The 22,722-nt window shown below is 41.7% G+C and overlaps 2 protein-coding genes across 3 annotated transcripts; one reads left to right on the top strand and one right to left on the bottom strand.

The window, feature by feature from the left end:
* The first annotated feature begins 3 nt into the window (after positions 1-3).
* Positions 4-10,525, top strand: emilin2b (elastin microfibril interfacer 2b). Of its 2 annotated transcripts, XM_026361898.1 has the most exons (9): positions 4-490; positions 668-793; positions 2,218-2,387; positions 2,502-4,157; positions 7,413-7,628; positions 7,714-7,767; positions 7,858-7,908; positions 7,988-8,104; positions 8,450-10,525. In XM_026361898.1, exons 1-9 carry the CDS (start codon positions 369-371, stop codon positions 8,779-8,781), a joined length of 2,844 nt encoding a protein of 947 aa, XP_026217683.1. In that variant the 5' UTR covers positions 4-368; the 3' UTR covers positions 8,782-10,525. The 2 variants fall into 2 exon arrangements, with proteins under 2 accessions (XP_026217683.1, XP_026217684.1); XM_026361899.1 differs by lacking the exon at positions 668-793.
* Positions 9,319-22,444, bottom strand: LOC113163351 (phosphatidate phosphatase LPIN2). The gene is made up of 20 exons (XM_026361900.1): positions 22,286-22,444; positions 17,789-17,989; positions 16,832-16,927; positions 16,453-16,727; positions 16,246-16,362; positions 15,944-16,070; positions 15,306-15,765; positions 14,678-14,777; positions 14,266-14,453; positions 14,067-14,160; positions 13,910-13,979; positions 13,733-13,816; positions 13,375-13,454; positions 12,724-12,880; positions 12,054-12,202; positions 11,781-11,867; positions 11,542-11,694; positions 10,929-11,043; positions 10,669-10,772; positions 9,319-10,572 (listed from the first exon to the last, which is right to left on the bottom strand). Exons 2-20 carry the CDS (start codon positions 17,978-17,980, stop codon positions 10,428-10,430), a joined length of 2,793 nt encoding a protein of 930 aa, XP_026217685.1. The 5' UTR covers positions 17,981-17,989; positions 22,286-22,444; the 3' UTR covers positions 9,319-10,427.
* Positions 22,445-22,722: the final 278 nt, after the last annotated feature.

The following is a 22,722-nucleotide window of genomic DNA, read 5'->3' as shown; positions in this document are numbered from 1 at the left end:
TGGATCTGACCTTAAATACGCAGACGCGCACATTTTACGCACGGGATAATTACGGTGTCTTTTGAAACAAAGACCATCATTATCCAAATGAAAGCGTCCGGAAATGATGTAGGTCGATGACATTGTGTTTCTGGAGGCCGTAAGAAAGCTGGATCTGGGCGTGTCCGTGTGATTTAGGAAAAAACTGAAAAAGGGATCTGTCAGTATTGGAGGGGGTCCCGAAACGTCACAGCTGAGGACGCTGGATGGAGGCTCTAAAGGTCTGCGCGCCACAGAGAGGGAGCGACCCGCGATGCCTTCAGAGGTCGCACAGCCTCCTCACTAGTTCAAGCTGAGACAGGAGAGCAGCATTTCTAAACACTGTAAACATGAAGGGACTTTCACTTGTTCGCCTTTTAATAACTTTTCCTCTCATCAGTGGAACTCCTTTCCGACACAGCATGTTCCAGAGCAGCGCGCACTCTGGCACCGAAACACGACAGAGAAACAAGTGAGTAAGATGGAGCTCTGTGTCTATGTTTGGATTTTAGTGACATGCACATCTGTTTATTTATTTTAACCTCGTAGCCTGTGGATACGTTTAAATCTCATGGAGAATGAATCCTTTAAAACTGATGGCACTGCGGTTTTCAGCATCAGATGTGATTAATCGGTGATTTTCCTGCAGAAACTGGTGCGCTTACGTTGTGCACAAGAACGTGAGCTGTGCCGTCGTGGGAGGCACGGAGAGTTTCGTTCAGCCGGAGTTTTTACCGTGTCCACCAGAGCTGCCAAACTGTGCGCAGCAAGTGATGTAAGTTATCCAGGACACCAGTCAGAGAGCGCATGTTGTTGGGGAATCTGCAGTTATGTCATTACTGCAGTGCACCCCTTAGTTTTATGTTTGGTGTTTCTTTTCCTGAAGCGAATTGCATTTAATAGGGACCAATTCAATTTTATTTGTAAAAGTCATTTCATCTTTACAGTGTTTAAAGTTTAAGACATTACTAAATATAACTGTATACAGAAAACCCAACAACCCCACTTGAGCTGCACTAGGAGACAGTGGAGAGGAAACACTCCCTTTAGAGGAAGAAACCTCCAGAAGAACCAGGCTCAGGGTGGGCGGACATCTGTCTTGACCGGTTGGGGTGGGGTAACCCTAACCCTTGAAAAGAGGAGAGAGAAAAGCAGGCAGCAGCTTTTTAAGGAGTTATTAGGAAATCCTATTAAAAATTAATAACAATAATTCATTCTAGAAGTAACAAATCCATGGACTAGTTTTCACAGGAGGCTCCTAATTTTAACAATGTTTCTCAGGTGGGAAATGGCAGTTCTAGAGATTTCTTTTATGTATGAAGTGAAGGAGATATCCTGGTAAAAGATAACTCTGAGATTCCTCACAGTGTTACTTGAGGCCAATGTTAAGTCATCTAGGGCAAGAATATGATAAGACATCATGTCTCTGAGGTTTTTAGGACCAAATAAAATAACCTCTGTCTTGTCTGAATTTAGGAAAATTAGAAGACATCCAGCCTTTTAAGCATGCTTGAAGTTTCATTCATTGATTATTTTCTTCTGGTTTCATAAATGGATATAGCTGGGTATCAGTGCTTTCTAATAATATTGCTTAAGGAGGACATATATAAAGTGAAAAGTATCAGCCCAAGCACAGAGCCCTGTGGAACTCCGTAACTAAGTATTGTGTGAAGACTCATCATTAACAGGCATAAACTGTAATCTATGTGATAGATAAGATTTAAACCAGCCTAGTGCTGTTCCTTTAACCCCAATGACCTTTTCCAGTCTGTGTATTAAAATGTTGTGATCTGTTGAATGCAGGGCTAAAATTTTAAAATCTTATGTATCTCGAAGAATATTCTCAAAACAATGTTAATAAATCTAAATATTTGGGTGGGCATCTGTGTTGAATCTTCATGAATGGGAAACATGGAAAGACATTAGTTTTTTGTTTTTGTTTTCCTGCAGTGTTTATTGAGCAACAAATGCAGTTAATCACTGGGATCATGAGTGTCATAGTGAATGGTGGGAGAAAGTGGTAGAAAGTCTGGAGCCACTTCCTAATAATTACTGATTACTGATTAATAGGACTGGTGTTTATCTAGCCTTAACCGTCAGTCAAAAGTAGTAGTTCCAAGTTTGCACTGTAGTCATATTCAGTAGAATCATATTTAATGCACTGTACAGTACCTGTCTTCATATGTTTGGTGTTTTCAGGTATCGGACGCACTTCAAGCCAATGTACAAGATTGCCTACAAGACTGTAACTGAGCTGGAGTGGAGGTGCTGCCCAGGGTACCAGGGCCACAACTGTATGGAGGTGAAAGACCTGAAGTTACTCCAAGCAGAGCGTCCGCCTGCTTCTGGACCTATTCCTGCCCCACATGGTGAAAAGAAATGTAGTATTAAAATACAGGAAATTAAATTAAACAGCTATTGTATGTAACTTCTGGAAAAAGAATAAACCTTAATTTTCTTTTCCAAACATCTTCTCGCTGTAGCTCCAGAGCAGCGAACAGACGGCCAAAGTAACCATCCATGGGGAGGGGGAGGTCACTTTGGAGGTCAGGCAGGGCATGGAGGATCTCAAAGTGCGCAACACCTGGAGGAGGAGGTGCACCGACTGTCCCAGATGGTGCTTGACATGCAGGCGAGAATGACAGACATGACCTCCAATTTGAGACTAGATTTCCAGGAGGATGCCAGTAAAATGCTAGTGACGCTGCTGAATAACCTGAGACAGCCGGCCAGTGCACAGGGCGCAGAAACACAAACCATTCAGCTGCCGGACTTTTCTTTTGGAGAGACAACGTCGATGGATGAAGTTATGAACAAGATTAGCCAAGTCAATGATGATCTAGAGTCCAAGGGTAATACTCTGAATGACCTGCTGCGTCAGGTCGATCACCTTGATGGACAAGTCCACGTGCTAATGGAGGCTGCCCAGAACCCACAGTCCACATCCCGCCCCCCCTCACCAGCTGGTGATGCAGACCTGCGTGCTTATGTGGATGATAAGATACGTGCTCTGAGGGAGGAGCTGATGGAGGGCATGGAAATCAAACTGGCAGATTTGAAGAACTCATGCGATTATAAAATTATGTCAGTTCAAGAGCAGTGTGAGGGACAAGAAGCCAACTACCTGAGCTTGGCTGAGCTCATGGACTCAAAAGAAACTGACCTTCGCAATGAGATCCAGGACCTTAAGACCAAGCTCGTTGATCCAGGAAAGGAAGAAACCGGGGGATCTGATTCTATTCTGGCTCGTGTGGAGAAGCTAGAGATCCATGTGAACTCATCTGACAGGACTGTACCGGCTCAGTGCTTTTGTGAGGAGGAGGACAAGCTAAAGAAAGAACAAGCAGAGGCTACTGAAGTTCTAAGGGAGACTCAGAAGGATGTTAAGTTTCTAAAGGGCTCTGTTCAAACTCTGGAGAGTGGACTCAATGCCTTAGATCAACTGTACAAAGCCAATTTGTCAGTTGTAGAAAACCTTCAGCAAGATTTACAGAGCTGCAAAATAAATGTAGAAACTATGGAGTCAAGTGTAAAAGATAAGATAAATGGCCTCAGAGCCATGGAGGAGCAACTCCTCAACTACAGCACCAACACAGAGAACATAAAGAGCGAGCTTAGCTCCATGAAAGACAAAATCCGTAGACTGGAGAACTCGCTGTTAGATGCAGGGAACCAGGAGTCTCAAACTTTGCAGAGCCTCAACTCCACCTGGGGTCAAGTAAAAACAGGATCTGAGCAGGAGACCAGGAATATTTTGGAGCTCCACAGGACTCAGCATCAAGAGCTGAGTCAGCGGCTGGACGAGCTGCGCAGGGAGGTGAAAGCTGACGCGGACCACTGCAGAGAGAAAACTGAAGATGTGGGAGAGGAGATTGTCCATATGGACAGACGCGTTGTTAATGTGGAGAGGTTGTGCGCTAAGCTGGATCCCATCTCCAGCAGCCTCCAGAGGATCAAAGAGGGACTGAATAAACACGTCACTGGACTGTGGACTTGTGTCAACCAGCTCAATGGCACAGTTAATGCTCATTCACGAGATATTGGAGGGCTTCAGGGAACTTGTCAGAACCTCCAGAACAGTGTCACCAATATAGCCAGAGATCTCCAGGTGCTAACGAACAGCTCTCCTGGAACAACAGGTAAGCTGCTTGTACAGTGATGGAAACATCATCTGATCCTACTACTGAAATAAATGTAGTTGGTCTCATTTTAAACCATTTTCCAGGCTGATATCAGTCTAAATCTGATGTTTTATTTACCAAAGGTTCAATAGTAGGAGCTTTAGAAAGCATTCAAATAGCTGTAATATTTCCCCACCCTGTAGGTCACAGCTCGGACTGGAGCCCATTTGTTAAGCGGAGGCTGGCTGTGTTATTGGAGAGTGTGTTTCAGTGTCTAAGTAAAAGGAAGTTGGATTTTCATTTGACCGTGTTCTCAGTTAAAGGAGGCAGAGTTGATTGAAGACACATGCTTGATTTAATAGACCCCACTTGTGTTGAGCAATACTGTGGTTTTTTTTAAGTATTGCTCACTTTTTCTTCTTCCAAATTTGCATTTACTTGTGTGCATTCGCCCATTGGTATATATAGATATATATATGTCACTTTTTAGAAAAATGTTCAGGGTAATTTTATTCTGCCTTTATTATTATAAGTGATGTAGCTCTGTTGCTGTGTGTTTATTGTGAGATGCAGTTTTGTTGCTGTTACAAAATAAGGAAATTACAGAATAGAGGCGAAGTTCATGTGTTCATGAGTTCTCACACGATTCTATCCCCTAATGGTGCATAGGAGACTGAGCTGGACTTCACTGAGTCTTACGGTTGTAAATGTGAACTAGAAGCACACCCGTCATGTTTACAAGCCAAGTCGCTTCCTCTGGGACGAGCCTGTATTAGGTTACTGGTTTTTTTTTTGTTTTTTGTTTTTTGCCATAATATGGCATTCAGTTCTTTATTCTGTCAGTGGGCAGTTCTGCAAGTGGGAACACAATTATTCATGATTTCCACTCGCTCCCAGCGATCGTAGAGGCGTCTCTGCGCTTGGCTTTCTGTTTGGCTTTGTCTTACCAGCTACCTCATCCTTCTGTCCTCCTCCTTGATCATCTGAAAAGACTGGAAAATGCTGCCTGGACTTATCAGTGATCCTCTGATTTCAGAGCCAATATGTTCGGTGTGTGTTTAGTTTAGTTGCTACTGAATCGACGCATATCACTCCTTTTCCTCGAAGGTCCTTTAGCACTGTCACATTTTCTTCTCCTTTCTCTTCAGTTCCAGCTGCAGTTTTCTCACATTTTTATTAAGCTGCACCAGCGTCCCAGGGGCCGTTTGTCAATGTGTTTACCATGATGTCATTAGCTTAAATCGGAGAGTCAGAAAGCCGAACATTCATCTTGAAGTGATCTTCATTCAACAACGGGTCACATAATTCAAGTGAATGTAATATGTAGATAGTTTTTATCCACTCAAAGTATTAAATTGTTATTCTTTTGACACAGTGGTTTAAAGTAGATTTCTAACATAGTCGTATAATGGACCCTTGATGGCACATTTACAGGTAGTGAGTAATAGCTCGGAGACTCTTCTAATATTTTATGGATTAGTTATAAGACATTGACTAATGTAAGATATAAGACTTTTGCATGGGCCTTTAAGTACATGTCTGCGTACGTCAGTGCACCAAACGTCCACTCTATCCTTTTATTTTGTAGATGTTTTTTGTAAATGTACATCAGCTCTATCATATATGAAGCTAAACAACGTGCCACTTCCGTAGCTTATTAGTGTGTCAAATACAGTATACTGTACATTTACTAATCTCTTGACGTGTGTGAAGCACGTCCTTCTCATTGTGTTTGACAAGGAGGCCTCACCTCACTTAAAACAGGCTCTTACCACTCTGTTATGGAAACTTGTGAGATAAGCACGGATGCTTTCCTGCTTCTCACAAGACATCAGTGCTTACGCTGGTAGGTCAGTGACCTGGGAGAGATAATGCGACTTGTATGGCTACACACTCTGGCCAGCGGGCGGTTGTGATAACCTCGTGAACCAAAACAAGATGGGACCTGACAGAAAGCCCTCAAGAACAATAAAGCCCTCAGATTTTGTCAGCTGCTGTAACTGCAGCTGCCCGTTTTTAAACGAGTCAGTATTTCATTATCTGATTTAAGACATTTTTGTTTCTGAAGTTCTGCTTTAAGCACTAAATTATAACATTTCAATAGTGCCCAGTGTGTTTTGACAGTGACGTCAGTATCTGCAGTCATTACAACGTGGTATGTAATGTGGAAAGTGACCATACTTGCAGTGGAGAGGTGGGGATAAGCAATCACCATCCTGCTTTGTGTTTTTTCCCCTTGTGGCACTAGGTCTGAAATCAGTTTTGAATCTCTCTTGATCAAAGCCCACTCTCCAAAGCGCATACCTCGCTTTATATGAGGAGCAACACAGCTAACAAACGCAGTCCAGTAAAACAGATGCACATGTGTTTTATGGTCACACACTGGTCCCCCTCCACATGTTACATTTCACAGGCAGAACTCTCTGGCTTCCTCACTAAATGACCCTTTTCCTCAGGGTGAGTGCGGCAAGCTGTCTGGTAATTGAACATGTGGTTGGTGGGTTGCTGAAGTGTCTTTTATGTGCTGGTTTCTCTTGTGGAGCAGCAGGGACATATTGTCTCATTGTAGACCAAAGAGTTAGAGGGACTGGGTGCCCCCCAGCCAGGAGGCCTGATTTGTTGATAAACTCCTGGGTTCGTTTCAGCTGTGGTTCCCAGGAATGCAGCGGTACATGTTGTTCAGACCTGATCGCCATGTGACGGGTGACGGCAGCGCTCTGTCATTGTCTGTGTTTATGACATGCAATCACAGGCTGAGGTAATCACTCACTATTTGGCTGTTAACGAGAGTCGACAGTAGTCCAACCATAAACATGAAGGCAATTACATGTTTCTTGATTGATTATAAAGTGTATGCATGTTTAAATGAGTCAGTGACAGTCATTACTAATACCTGTGTTATATGGGACACTGGTCCTGATACACCTTGATGAAATGCAGCCATTTTCATGTTATTAGTTAGATATGTGTTTAACATTTTAGAATAGTGTATGGACAAATAATTAGAGTAACTACTACATAAATGGGAGGTAACGGTAAAGTAAAAGGTTCTTTAAATTACATGCTTGTCAGCAGTAAAATTCACAGAGGAGGTTCTGCGTCTAAAAAGAGAAAACCGTTAATGAACAGTCATTTGTCTCTGTTTATGGGGGAATGTTTCTTTCTCAATGACAGTGGTGAAGTTTAAATGTCACTGTGAGAGCAGCTGGTTTTACGTCACATCTGGCCTGGCATCTGCTTGCATCTGACCTGTAACCTCTCTACATCTGTCAGCTTCAGGTGTTCAAGTTGCAGCAGAGGACACAGGACTTCCCCAGACTTTAAGTAAGATCCTCACGGTGCCGGGGCGCCAAGTGGACTCCTTTCCCAATCAGCTACCCGTGCTAGAGACCGGCGAGGCGGGTCCTCCTGGGAAGATGACCATGTCCAAGTTAACCGGGGGGATTGATGGCAGCATGATGCCCGTTCAGGGCTTCGCTGGAGCTCCAGGTGAGACACGCCCACAGGTAAATGCTCTGTATGCTGCAGTTTCTCGTCACTAGTTGTTGTTTCATACTTTTGATTAATTTCACAGCTTCGCCAGTCAAATCCACTGACTCAGTAAAGACCAGTGTGCCACTTATCTCAGGTAAATACTCCTTTAATGTGTTTTCTGCTGAACCATTACAACAAAGCTTTTCGAGGGCGGATGAAACTATTTCTTTCTTTTTCTCAACAGGCGTCAACATGCCCCACAGACCATCACCACAGAAACCTGTCATGGCCCCAGGTGAGAAATGCTTCATCATACAGCTCTGCATCTGATACTGTGATGGTTACGTGTGTGACACTTATTTTACTGTGTCCAGATGAAAAAGTGGCGTTCTCAGCTGGTCTGACTCTTCTGCCTTTCCAAGGAGAGGTTGGAATCATTAGATTCAACAAGGTGTTGGTCAATGATGGAGGACACTATGACCCTCATACAGGTAAATATTGGTCTCAGTGACCCAGACCCTGAAATATTAATTAATCAATTATATCAAATATAAACCTACTCTAATTGATTATAATAATAATATAATTTGGTTGAATAACTAATAATTGACTCACTTTGTTAAGCTCTAGGTAACTCTAGAGGTAGATACCAGTTCTCACACATTATTTTTATTTCAATTGCTGGTAAGATGCTAAAAGTCCCAAAGTGACCATCTTTGTTCCCAGTAGAACAACGCTGGTCTCAGCATTAGACATAAACTTTGTAACTTGATTTGGAAGCTTTCTACCTGACAATTAGTTTTGGTAAATGTCCTCGCTATGGCTGCTCTGTCCAGGCATCTTCACAGCTCCAACAGAAGGCCGCTACCTGGTGACGGCGGTGCTTGCAGCCCAGCGTGGCGAGAGGACTGAGGCCGTCCTCTCTGTGTCCAACCGCAGCATCCAGAGGTTGGATTCAGCCGGTTTCTTGTCAGAAGCGGCGGCACCGACTTCGCGTGATCAGTGTAACTGCAGCAGTCCAAGCTCGCTCAGCTTGGTTCTGTCACTGAAGCGAGGAGACAGAGTAGGACTTGTCATGATTACCGGAAAGCTCGCCATCTCAGCCTCCTCTGAGATCCTGTCATCGTTCAGTGCTGTGCTTCTTTACCCCAACACATCCAAACGGTAGCAGCCTTGTTTCAAAGACACACACCTTGTATTAAGCCATAAGTGAAATATGATGCACATTATTGGGGAGACTAAAGAAAAAGTGATTTTATCATTAGAAGAAGGGAAAAAGGAAATGGTCTCTAAATAACTAATGAGATTGAGATTATTTCTTATGTCATGAGTACTGATATACTGTATAGTGTTTGCAATTATCAGTGTTTTCCTTTTTTAGATCTACCAAATACATTTGTTACAACACTTAACATTTAATTGTCTGCTACAGTCATGTAAGTTTGTTCCTAATACAGTGTAAAAAGTTTTATCTACAACATAGTAATCACTAATGCTTAGACATTTTAATGCTAAACTCTAAATTTCCAATTATCCAGGTTTGCTTATTATTGGGCAGAAAATAGTTATTTATTTCCTTTTTTCAGAAAGAACATAAATGCATCATCACGTCAAAGCGGTTTTCACTGTGCATACGTCTGACATTAATCACAGTTGATGGTTATGTTGGTGCTAAAATGGTCAGTAATGTACACAGTAGCGTTTGGTTGTTCTGTTAAATATAGTTTGTGTCTTTTATCAAATCATTCAGCAATGGACATTTGATTCTTTTGATCACACTCTTTATTAACACAGTACATATAGTAAATTTACTATATATCTAAAATGATTTATGTTCAGAGCTCATCTCTCACACAGTCCATCAAGTGGAAAGCAAATCAAATAGTTAAATGTATTTATCAAAAACAGACATCTAAAACATTTTGTGCTCAACACAAAATAATCAACAACCTACAGAAAACACTAGAAGCAGCAGCAAAAGTTCTTCATTGAGGAATCTGACTACTAACAAAATGTGTGTTCTCTTCACACAAACTTTATCACTTTCATAGAAAGAGTGTATTCAATTTTGCAAATCAAAAACAGGCATTAATACATTGTAGCCTAGATATTGTAAAAAATCATCAAAAATCATTTTCTACTGTGAATGTGGCTAAATCATTCAAAACTTACTAAACAGCAGCAGGATCTACATTTGAGAAAGTGTTTTCTTTTACAAATGGCAGTAATGCAGTTATTACTTCTGAGTTAAGTCATTTCACATTTTTCTGGAGCATAAATAGTGCAAAATCCTTAAGCTTTGCAACAGTGTAAGAGCTGTCTTCATTAAACGAGAGAATAAGGCTTTAAAGGGGCTACTACGTATCTGCTCAAAACACACCACGTGCTCTATGTCTGACAACAGCTCTGGAGTTTGGATAGAAACGTTACTGCCCGCTTCACTGCCTAAATAGGTGCTTAGGCAGTTTGTCCTCACAAGCATTATAACATAAAGCATGTTAGGTCCAACTGATGTCATACTTTTGGCTTCCAGAGGCTGAAATAGCCTGAAAATACACCTCTAAACTGTGTTGCTCAAACACAAAGGATACTTTCCAAATGCAGGAAGGAATGAAGTCTGAATGAGAACATGATGTTGTTACACTGTAAACTATGGGATACATTAATATCCCAACCTAAACTGGACTATTACAAACTTTTCCTGTTGTCTAGTTGACATTGACAGAATTACTAGTTTGAAGCCTGTCACAAAATAAATTACTGCTGTGAGTCGGGTTGATTTCAAGAAATTAAAACTGTTAACATCAGTCTGAGTTAAAGCAGCTCCTCCAAACACACGTCAGCGATGGGCTCTCTCCAGTAACAAAAGGAGCTGAACTCTGGGCAGCTGAAGGTGGCGCTGTGTTGTGAACTTCGTAAAGGAAAAACATGCTCCACCAGCTCACTCAGTCGGTTATATCTGTAAAATAAAAAGATAAAGAAAGAAAGAAATGTTTGTCTGAGAGAAACGGCGAACAGACAGAAACAACAACATCAGCGACGGTTTGATACATACGATGTTTTATTGCCTTTGGCTTGCTCGAGGATCAACTCCCCTTTGGGATTCACTGTGAATATTCTGCACACAGGCACACCCACTTGCTTGTAGGCAAAAACATCCTTGAACACAAAGGAAAAAAAGGCAATAAGTACCATTTTGATGTGCCTGAAGATCATATTATTCTTAACTGTGATTGGGAAATCAGAGGATGGATGGAAATACCATCCATTGTGAAGGAAAATTAAAAACAACAGCGAAAAAAATGTTACACTTACACTGTCTCTGTTTCCAAAGGCTGCGTAGAAGGGATTTGTGTTTGGGTAGAACAGGTTCTTGATGTCTGTGAGGCACTCGATCTTGAACTTCTCTGGCTTTTTTTCTATGACCTCTCTAATAAGAAATAAAAACAGACGTCACCTCTGCTGGTTCTAGAGTTGTCTACTTTAAATTAGCTCTAACAATGGTTAGTTAATATTTATAACCACTTAGAGAGTCAATAAATGGCTAAAATGCCCACGATTATCATAAAAGTACCTATACAATTAATGATTTATGGTTATAAATAAAGCTGCAGCAAATACTTTCAAAACCTGATGCAAAACAAAATGTGTCAGCTGCTCCACAGGGGACGTTGATGTGACATGCGGTGGTGGAACATGTTTTCTATTCAAGCCAAGTGACACCAAGACTAAGTAGGATTACAGTCTTTTCTACAGAGGTATAACTTTTAAAAGGAGTCTGTTTGATCTCTACTGCCAGACATAAAAACACTACTGTTTGTGTCACAGCTCTGTCACAGCACACGTCCAGAAACATCTTTTACTTAAATCACTGAAACAAACAAACAAACAAAAGGTGACTGAAACAAACAGGGAAATTATTTCTTACCTGTGGAAAGCCGAGAAAAGACTACTTGGTGAAAGCGTCAGGGGTCCTTGAGGTAGCAGAGTCCCTCTGTCGTTCACCCCGTGCAAATATCCTCGGGTCATGTCAGCCATGCCGATCGCTCGGGCTGAACAATACAGGAACTTGTAACCATTCCTGAAGAAGACAAACATTTGCTGATGGATGAGATCTTGTCAACTTTTATGCAAACTGTACAGCGATAATGGTGATTTGAGTCTTACTCGTGCACTGAGTGGTAAAGCTTAGCGATGCCTTGATGAGTCCAGTCTTTACCCAGCTGAGGCAGAATCTGACCAAACACGTCAGATCTGTGAATGAATAGAAATGAGCAGGGTAGTAAACAGTGAAGAGCAACGTCCAGCATGACTTTATAGGAACTGTGGCTCTAATTGAAACAAAACTTAATTTCCAGTAGTGTTGATAGATACATTTTAGATAGATTTTACGCTAACTGGCTGATGTAAAGATGTTGAAATGTTTAGAGGTTCCCGTACTTGGTGATGGTGCCATCGATGTCAGAGATTACAATCTTGTCATCCCAGTTCCACAGGTAGATGGTTCCCTCACAGCGACACGTCCCCTGGTACTGGGTGGTGATGCTGAAGGTGACATCATTAGGCCCGTCTCGTAACTTCAGCCTGCCCTGTGAAAGACAGTGAGTGAAGTTAAATTCAATTCTGTATACAGTGGCAAGAAAAAGTATGTGGAATCTCATGGTTTTCTGCAATAATTTGTCAATTTGGCACTGAATACACCAACTCCTGTTTAAACACAGCCTCTTGCGCTACACACAGAGGAGGCACCGAGCAGATTGTTCTTTAATTTACTGTGTACAGTGCATTAACACGCAGTAAAGATACCAGGTAACAGTTGCCTTTCTCCGGTAACTTGATTTCTTAGCTGTCATATTGATGATTTCATATTGTGTTTCAAAAAGACAGTTGAACCAGATGAGATGAGGTGAAAATTTGATCAAGACATGAAAAAGACTAGTCTAGAATCCAATAGGTTTCACGTTAATAAATGACATAATATAGGCTGCAGTTCTTAGGCTCTCAATAATAATAACAGAGCTAAAATGTGGAGCATGTTCTGAAATGTCAGAAAAACTGTGATTCTGTTTCTTATTATAGTCACGCCACCAGTATGTTATCACTTCCTTACTATCTGGTCAGACGACAGGCGGAGGGACTTCTTGTAAGAGTGACAAGGCGCCGTTGCGGAGCTCTCTGTCTGCACACGCTCAGTAGCTGTCAGAGCTGGTGCCACAGCATGAAGCTCTTTACTTTCATCGTCACTGGACCACTCTGTTGTTTTCTGCCTACAGAGGAGAAAACAGTGTGAGCGTGGGAGACGACAGCCAATGAGCAAACTGTATCTCTACAGGAAAAGGTTAAATCAACTTAACCTTCCAAAGTGTCGTTTCAGACAAATCTACGAGAAAATAGACACGATAACAAGAAATGCTTTGACATAAAGCTGAGCGTGAGTTAAAAACCCTGTAGTGTCATTTATGATCACCAGAGGACAGCAGCGCTCCTCATCTGCCTCCATCTGTTTTACCCAACAGTAAATTAGCATCATGTTTTGTTTTTGATTATTTGAGTAATGAGTCATTAACACAAAGCTAAAAGGAGAGTTTCTCAATCAAATATTTAAAGTATTTGTTTTGGATTTTTAAGTATACGTTGTGTCATGAATTGGCAGCACTGCTTGCTGACCAACGTGTTAATCCTTCCTCTGTGGGACATGTTTACCCAACACTGCTTGTGCTGGTGCGTGACTGTAGTGATGTGAGCTTTGTTGCTGACTCACTGTGTTTCTGGGCCCTGTTGAAGGGCAGGGCTCTCGCTGGTCAGGGACTCCTGTCTCTCTAACTTGGTTTCAGTTGATGACTGAGGAGAGGATGAATTATTGTTAGTCATCTATGATGTGGCATAACTCCAGGAATCTTGAAATACCTGGAGTAACAATCCACTGCATAATAAAGAGCATGTATGATGTAAAGGTTGACTGATTACAAAATAATGCAAAATAGGGAGATAATGACTACTGGGGCATCTTGGCAGCCTATCCTTTATGTATTTATTTACAATGGACACTTATTCCAACTGTATGGGATGCCACCTGACCTGCACTACGCTGTAATCAGACACATTCAGACATCCAGTACCTGCTTCACGCTGCTCTTTCTCCAGAACCACCAGCGTCCGGACTTTTTGGGCATCTTCTCTTTAACCCAGGCCTCCTCTGTAGCCTGCCAATAAGATGAACAATTCATGTGTAAGTGGACATCATGTGCAGATACATTAGTATCTGAGTAGTACTGAAATATAAACCAAGTGGAAACCTTTGGCAAATTCTTCTGGAAAGCCTGCATACTGAGTATCAACGGTGCTGCTAGTGTCCAGTTGTAATACCTGAAAAAATGTAACCTAAACATTATATTCCGTCATTTCATTGATTATTAATAAATGTGTATTCATTAATTGAGTAGAGAGACGAACCTGTTTGCAATTTTAACCACCAAATTGGGGTTGTCGATAATCGCTGGGTTCTCCACAAATTCGTTGTAGGTGATGATGTGCTCCATGAATTTTTCTGGAATTAATTAACAAAGTAAAAGTCAGATTTTGCTGAATGCCCACATTTCTGGATGAATCACAGAATCTTTATACAGGAGTCCATTTTATAAAGTTAAATTACCTTTAGAGATCTCAAAGTTCTCACCAACGCCTCCACATAGTGACAGCGTGACATCGGGCAGGTCTCCAGAAGAGTCGGACAAACACTCAGTGCCGCTGTCCGCTGCTGCGCTGCCAACGGACTGGGGTGACTGAGATCCAGAGTGCCGCCCTATCTCCACCCAGTGTTTAGGAACCTGCTCAGACTCACTAAAACACACATTATCAAGAGCTACAGCCGGTTTCATGTCATTTAATTTTACAACTTAATTTTGCTTATAGTTGTGTCCATTAAACATTGTCCTGTACTGCAAGTGTTATCAGTGGTAGGCACTGAAATCACTGAACAGGTGCAGCTAAATACATTAATTCTTATTTAGTAACCAGCTGAAGAGCAATGTGACGTCACTTTGTATTGATCCTCAGGTTTGTACCTTTTTGGAAAGTAGCGGGCAACAACATCAGGCTCAAGTGCATTCAGATCATCCAGGTAAATATCTTCAGGCCCCTGATGCTGGCTCCTCTTCCTCACACCTTCATAAAAGGAAGACAAGGGAGGTGCACTGAGAAATCGCTGACTTCATTTTATTTCACTTCCTTTTCTGCATGTGTTTGCAGAGGAGCCCCAGACAGAGAATATGAAGTCGGGCCTGGATAGAAACCACATCCTTCCTGCTTAACATGTACTAGCATTAAGACAGGGTGTAGCCTATTGACACAGAACAAGTCTGCTGTTTTACTTAAGACCACTTCACGTATTGAACATGAAAAATAAAAACAATTCAACTTAAAATATAATATTTTACAATTTAGTTATTATTCATGACTAACGGTACTTTCTTCTCCTAGATTTAATTTGATAAATTCTTTTGTGATTGTACTCTTTCAGAAATGTCTTTTATCATTCGTCTTATGCTTGTTGCCATTATACTGCATTGTTGAGATATTGAGGGGCGGGTTATTGCACAAGTTTTTTTTTTTATTCGTACAGCATGAAAAAATGGAGTGAAGGCATGAAACTATAAAACGCCATGTCAGCGTGAGCTAAGCAGGTCTCGTTACCTCTCCTCTTGATGGGGGAGTCGCCGGCTTTGAAGGAGGCTCTTGAATCAGGACCTACTGATGCAGAGTCTGCAGCCATGTGACTGCCTCCATCAGCAGCAGAGCCGCTGTCCCTGCGGCTGGGAGGCGATGACGTCCACCTGGCCTTGCGCACAGTTTGTGTGTTGAGCTCAGAGTTACTGGGACAAGTCTCAGATGGAAAACTACTGGGTACTGCATTAGAAAGTTCTGGCTTGTGCTCTGCAATGTTTGTATTGTGTGACTGTGGTTCGCAGCTGCTCTGATTGGGTTTGATTGTCCGAGGCTCTGGTTTAACAATACTGCAAACAGAGTCTGTGGGTCTCTCCCTTTCCTTTGTCTCTTCCTCCATGGCTTCGGAGCTCAAGATGACCCTGAAGTGGGTGCTCTCTGAGGGAGTGATGGTCAACGTCTTTGGCTCTGATTTGTCCTTTTTGTTGACCTGGATACAACAGACAAACACAGTTCAGCACAAGATAAAATACATAAATACACTTGCATGCAATTCTAAAAATTCTCTCCGAGTCACCAAACATCAATAAATGAGGATATGAGCTTCATCCAACATATCTCACTAGTCTCTATGATCAATGTTGCTAGACTCCGGATATTAACCATACCCTGGTGGGTTCTGGAAACTCCCCCCAAGTCCACTGAATGTGGGACTCGGCCCTGAGGAGGCTCTCTGTCGACTTCACCATCAGCTCGGAGTCACTTTTGGGCGACATGTCCTCTGACATCTCCCTCCTTTGAAGCAAAAAGCACATTTCCTCTGAGTCAGCTATAATGGCCTTGTGGGAGTGATTTGTTTTACCCAGGCCTGTCTGTTTTGATAAAGCAGACTGGGAATCACATCTTATTGTTTCTCTCTGGTTGTCTGAACTATGTAAATATTTAAAAAGACAGAGTGAGCGTGCCATACGTAGTGCAGGGCGACCAGTCTCCGTCTGAGAAGGGGTAGCTGTCCCATTCAAGGGCATTGAGCGGGGAATATTGCCTGTGGTCCATATTGTCCTTCATGGTAGAGAGGGAAGATGTTCTAACCACAGAAAAATAAATACAAGTCACAATGAAAAAAGGTTCTTTTAAAAAAAAAAAAGCAGCTTTTAAAGTGAACATGTATACGTACCGTCCATGGTGTGTGACGTTCTCCTCATCTGAACTGAGCTCACACAGCTCCGTCTCCCCAGCTGCAGATGTTTGTTCTTCTTTGCGTGGCTCAGCCTTGTGCTTCCTCCTGCGTCTCTTCTTCTTCTTGCTGGCTGTGTTGGAGCAAGGCTGGAGGTCTTCTGGGCTCACAGGCTGACCGCTGTCTGCTGAGCCTCCACATCTGGGCTCTCTGCTCCTGAACAAAGCCTCTTCTGTGGGGATAGGCGAAGTGACCAGATGGGCTGGAACAACCTCCTGTGTCAAGAAAGCACACAAATAGGTGAATCACTTGAGGAGTCAGTTTAGTTGATATTCAACGTTGAATGATTTATTTTCTTCACAAACTGCTCAACACTCACATTGTGCTGCTCTGTCTCCTGGACAAAAAAGGCCTCTCCACTGTCTCCAAGCTTCATGTGCAGCTCCGCTGGTTCCCCATTGATTTCTATATCAATCTGCAGAGTCACACCACACACTTCTGTTACAAGCACATTGTGTTCAATACTTTACCAGTACCAGGTCACCACATCCTCCTCAGCTGACCTCATTAGCTTGTTAAACTATTTTCTTTGAAAAGCCTAAGTAGTAAATATTAAGTACTAAGTAAATAAGCTGTATGCTGTGCACATACAGACGCTTCTTTCCATCCTTAAATAACCTGACATGTTAAAAAAAATATATATATACTCAAATAGTCTGCAAGATACGGACTATTCACATGAGGAAAAACAAGATTTTTCCTGCTTGGTTTTGCAGCAGTGACTTTGATACTTTTAACCCACGTGATTCACAGGAAAACGTGTTCTCTCCAAACCACAGACTATTTCCTAATCTGTCTCGCTCTCTTGTACATTTCTAACACATACGACTCTGAGGTCATATCTGAGCTAAATTAAATAGAGTGTGAATCCAGAGTGTCTATAAATATAGAGAAGCAGAGGGCTGAATAGGTGCTAATGTGCAATGATGATGGGAGGAGAGGGAGATAGAAAATCTATTGTGCAGTTCTATGATACAACAATGGAAAGTTAAATCTGCACACTTAGTTCTTTCTTTTTTTACATTTTAAGGCATTAGGTCTAAAATCCTATTTAGCAAGCGAGGTGAAATATAACAATATCACGCCACAGCCAAAAAGTGAAGAAAAGATTAATCTGGCATTGTTAATCTTACATAATCAACAGATTACTGCAAAAAGGTTTGCTCAAAATGCTGATGTAACAGTGTCAACAGAAGTACATTCCTTGTTAATAAAGTGTGATTATGCGTTATAATAAATTATTATATATTCTTATATTTGCAATGTGGACACTCACCACTTTCTCCCTGGAGCGCAGCACCCCCAGTTTTCCAAAGCGGACATGGAAAGGGGAGCACTGGAATGTGCCATCAGGCTGTCGCACCACGATCACATCGATGCAGCCTGACAGAGTGGCCTGATTGATCCCCTTATACAGCTCCTTTACTGTCACCAGCACCTGGCCCGCCAGCTGCCCCACGTAGTTCATGGTGTCCACCTGTTAGTAGAAATACCCTTCATTAACTAACATACTGTGTGTGTAGAATACACATCGACACACATCTAGGAAATCCTGGATTTATTACCTTTTAAAGAAGTTTCAATCACTCCTGAATTACCACCAGAGTCCACACAGAAACCACACATACTAGTTTTTTGCCCCTTTCTAGGCCAACGTCCCTGCAGTAAGTCTGCAAAGGAAATGTAAGCTGGTCCCTAAACACAGCAGCTCTGTCCCATTTTTGTCCTGAGCTGATTGAGACTAAATCGAGTCCTCGATTGCTGCAACAAGGCTACTGCAGATCAGACCAGAGCGGAATGGCATGATTTTCCTTTCAATCAACTGACTCTTTATAAAACTAAATCTCACTATTTGTTACTGAATTTTAATAATATGTGCATCCTTTGCGTTTTTTATTTGCACATCATTTTGTTCAACTACAGTTTTAGTTTGAGTAAATAACCCCATAGGATTATGAAAAATATGAAAGAAACACTCCAATAACTTCCTTATGGCCTCTGAAATCAGAATCTGAAATAGTGTGAATCATCAACAGTAACTGAGGACAAGAGTCAGATTTAAAGTTTGAGTTCTGATAAAGAGTCTGAAAAAGGTTTTTGTAAGAACCAGACCACATTAAAATCTAAATCCATTCAGAATCTAAGAATCAAGAATGGTCCAAAATTCCTCTTCGACATTGTACAGGTCTAGTCAACAGCTACAGGAAGCGCTTGCTTGAAGTTAGGTCAGTTTAGTTAGTTATTAAAACACTGTTTCACTCACTTTTTCCACCATGGTTCTGTATGTTTCATGGGTATGTTCAATAAAGACATGGCAGATCATCAATATCTGTGTTTTATCAGCTTAGAAATGTTTTGTTTGTTGATATTTGTGACTTTGTGACATTTCCATTACCTTTTCTTGTAACTGTATATCTGGAGAAGCAGAGGTAGCAAACTTGCACAGAGGGAGGTGAAGATATTGATAGCAAGACATTATTTTATCATGAGCATAAACCAATTTCCTTCAGTGTTTCCCAAAGACTTTGATTTAAGGAGGGGTAACAGGGGGACAACCTGTTGTACAGGTACAGTTTTATTTGGTCGTGATCACTGGTCACACGTGCATCATTACGTGTGCTCACTGTGGTTTTACACCTGTCATAACTGAAGCAGACAAAACACCTTTTTGTCTGAGTGAGCACAAAGTTGTTTTAAGTTACATCACGACTAGATGCGAACCCACGCACAAGGACACGCAAAGTCTTGTGTGGGCTGAACAATGAGGCTGTAGAAGGGTGTTTCAGTATTTAACAACAATGGTTTAGGCCTACACTGACAAACCGACCTAAACTATTGCTTAGTTAAACATTTCCAATTGGACATTAGAACTTGTGACAGGCATTGTTTTTACTTTTTAGAGACTAAACAATTAGTTCATTCATGATACACAGATTATTCAATAATGACAATACTTTAAAGCAGACCTTTATCATCCTGCACATTTCAAATGTGGCCAATAACAGGACAAATGTAAAGACCAACATCACCCTCTGCATATCAAATGGAAGTCTAACTAGCACCCGAACTCACCAGAGTCCAGGGGGACTTCAGGAGTCGCTGGTCCTGCTGCTCTACAGCAAAACTCCCTGAAAGCACCATGCCACTCCAACAGAACTGAAGAGGAATAGTGGGTCTGCTAAGACAGGACTCCTGTTCTGTGCCATGCACCACAGCTCCTATGACCTTTCTAACCCCCCCAGGCTGAGCACAAACACTGGAAAGGAAAATTACCCTCAGCCTGAGCCCTAAAACGCTTACATAACCTCTCCTAGCACCGGTCCCCTGCCACTGCCATACACCATCCTGTGCTAGGAAAGTCACCACACATATCTCAAAGCTGCTTTATGCAAATTTTTTATCTATTAATTATTTGTTTGAGTAACAAAGTTATATTATTTACTGTTTAAAATGTGAAAACTTACTAACATCAACAGGTACATGCCAAGATCTGGTCAGTCAGTCTGGTCAGTTTGTTGGCATTTAAGCATGCTAACATGGATTAATTTTAAGCTCACAGAAAACAATTTTTAGGTTTAGTAGTTAAATCCTAAAACCCTTAACAGTTAAACAAGACAGAGGGACTAAGGCACTAGATCACCAACGTCAGTAGGATACAGACTCACGAATGTCAGTAAAGTGAGAAACAAAATGTTGGACTAGTACAAAATGATTTTTAAAGTTACCGTGTTGAAAATAGATCAGTGTTACTAAATGTATTTCTCCTCCATGATGGAAAGTGACTTCAGATTTCTACAAATCACTTTCGTGTTAGTTAAACAGTCAGACTTTATGTGAACTTTGATTGAAAGACAAGGCAGAACTGCTCCGTTATTATCTCTCCTTCATTCAGCTGTCTGCAGCTTTTTGTAATATACATGCACTTTCATATTATTGAAGCAGCTTCATTTTTAGGTGCTAAATCGTCATTAGAGGCTGACGCGCTGCTGTTTTGGGGTAAGGTATGATGTCATACACCTCTACTCAGTGATTCACTGCGTCTTCCTGCTGGAAAGTGAAAGTGCATTTAATGCACAAAGCAGTGTGAGAATAGAGTGTAACGTTACACAACCGCATCCCTCTACTGAGCTGAATACACACTGACTGTATGGTCGACACATCACCAAATTTAGCAGGAGCTTTAACCCCCGCAGCACTGCATACAGACCCCTCCGCTGCAGCATGTCAAGCCTGAATAAACATGATGATCAGCCATGTATGGGCCTGGGATTTTATCAGGAAAGAAATACAGTGACTTATCGTGTATACAACTACACTGATTATATGATTCTGTCCCCTGATAAATGCCTTTGTTAATCAAGCTCAACTCAAAGTACAGTTCACTCATATTGGAGCTTTTGATAATATGTATCATGAGTATTATTATATGGATTATGAAGTATTATATAGATTAAGGTGACAATCAATGTCATGTTTGACATAGAAAAGCACCAAAGCTTCATGTTTGAGTATGTTTAGAATTTCTGCTTTTAATAAGCACTGATGAGCTACGTTGACCAACTAATTGTTTAAGCAACTCATTCTTGCAACTTAAGTCAACACATAAGAGAAAGAACAAGGTGTTGTATTTCCATTTTCATTTCTTAACCATACCCTGTCGGGTTTCTTCCTCATTTACGGGAATCAATCTTTTACTGACGTAATGGTGTAAAGCCCAACAGTTTCACACTGAGGCTATAACACAACGGTTACCATGGACACATATGCAGATAAAATAAACTCTTTCTGTGCTGTTTTACAAACTGTGCCGCTCTCGAAATCTGGCACAACCAGTTCTCTCAGTGTGGGATGAGAGGACCTTAAGAGGTGTTAATCCTGTTTACAAGATTAGGACGAATCTAGCTTTACCCCGTGCTCAGCGGGTCCAAGTGTCCAACGTGATTCTGCATCAGCCAGTGTTGTTTTGATGAGAGCTGTGTCACTGTGTCTGCAGGTTTTCATTTCCCTGTGACTATATGTTAAGAGTCCAGTGTTTTGTTTGACTTCCACCAAACTCTATTATTAAAAACACAAATATATAAAAACAGTGAAAAGAATAGAGCATGTTTGTATAATTTGCTCTTAAAATTAAACTGAACAATCAAATTAAAAAAGATCTGTGACTGTAGGTGCCATGGTATTTAGGAGCTGTTTAATTCTCCACATCCACTGGTCATTCAGCTGCAGTTCATTGTGCACGTCGCATATCTAGTTTCTTATCTCTATTTGAGATTATTCTAATAAACACACGGTGATTTAAAAAAAAAAAAACCTGCACACAACCGCAATATATGAAGAAACACACGTATCAACCTGGTATTTGCGTGGTATCACCAAATAAAGCCCGCTCCGAGCCGCACATGCACCTGTGAATGATTTTATTGGGAAACATTTGAACATTACATCTCCGAGCGGACCATGAGGCGTTCAGGGACACGAAGCCGACATTTACGAGAAAGCCCAGAGTTGTATAAACAGCAACAGCGTGTCGTGACAGTGGGAAACAGCTGGTTTTAACGTCCCGAGAAGACGCGTAATCCCTGCTAATACCCGCTCTCACTTTCAGTTTTGGAGGACTCACGACTTTTCCAGCAGACGCTGAGCACCCGGGACAGGTTTCGAGGACTCCGCCGCGCAGAGACACAGATTAACAAGCGTTCACACGCTTTCCGCCTCGTCCCGTGTTTCCACAGGCGTTAAAACGAGGACGGGGGAGCTGACGAAAGCATCCTACCTGCAGCAGTAGAGGATCACCCTCCGGCGGACGCACCTTCGCTCCGTCTGTCGAGTCTGAGCCGCGGAAGCCGACAGCACCACGTCACCGTGCGCGTCAGGACGCGAGGACGCGCAGCGAGGTTAATTATTCACCCCAATTATGACGGATTGATGTTGAAGGTCGCAGCGTGTGTCTATAAAATGTCAAAAAAAAAAAAAAAAAAAAAGTGTGTTAAGGCTTCATTATTAAAAATAATAATAAAGAATGATCAGATGCCCATTTGTGCGCTGGCACCGCTGTTTCTCACTGTAACACCTCCTCTTCACACTGCAAATGAAAAGTTTCCATAAGGCTGAAAATGCACTGACTTCCTCCTTATGCAAGAAAGCACGAAAACGTTTATGTCAAATTAGGGTCACAGCTGAAAGCAAGTGGACACAGCAAGTGTGTTTTGT

This window comes from Anabas testudineus, chromosome 2, assembly GCF_900324465.2.
Source record: "Anabas testudineus chromosome 2, fAnaTes1.2, whole genome shotgun sequence".
In the NCBI taxonomy this organism is placed as follows: Eukaryota; Metazoa; Chordata; class Actinopteri; order Anabantiformes; family Anabantidae; genus Anabas; species Anabas testudineus.
Note: the sequence above shows the minus strand (reverse complement) of the source record. Positions and strands in the feature narration are given on the sequence as shown.

What these genes read in the sequence shown, in the direction of transcription:
- LOC113163351 (XM_026361900.1), bottom strand. Translation starts at nt 17,980, where the DNA reads ATGAACTACGTGGGGCAGCTGGCGGGCCAGGTGCTGGTGACAGTAAAG. An exon ending in GCCTGTCGTCTGACCAGATA is followed by an intron (nt 12,203 to 12,723) that starts GTAAGGAAGTGA and finishes TGTCTTTCACAG; the next exon opens with GGCAGGCTGAAGTTACGAGA. An exon ending in ATCGATGGCACCATCACCAA is followed by an intron (nt 11,868 to 12,053) that starts GTACGGGAACCT and finishes ATTCATTCACAG; the next exon opens with ATCTGACGTGTTTGGTCAGA.
- emilin2b (XM_026361898.1), top strand. Translation starts at nt 369, where the DNA reads ATGAAGGGACTTTCACTTGTTCGCCTTTTAATAACTTTTCCTCTCATC. An exon ending in GAAACACGACAGAGAAACAA is followed by an intron (nt 491 to 667) that starts GTGAGTAAGATG and finishes ATTTTCCTGCAG; the next exon opens with AAACTGGTGCGCTTACGTTG. An exon ending in CAGTGTGCCACTTATCTCAG is followed by an intron (nt 7,768 to 7,857) that starts GTAAATACTCCT and finishes TTTTCTCAACAG; the next exon opens with GCGTCAACATGCCCCACAGA.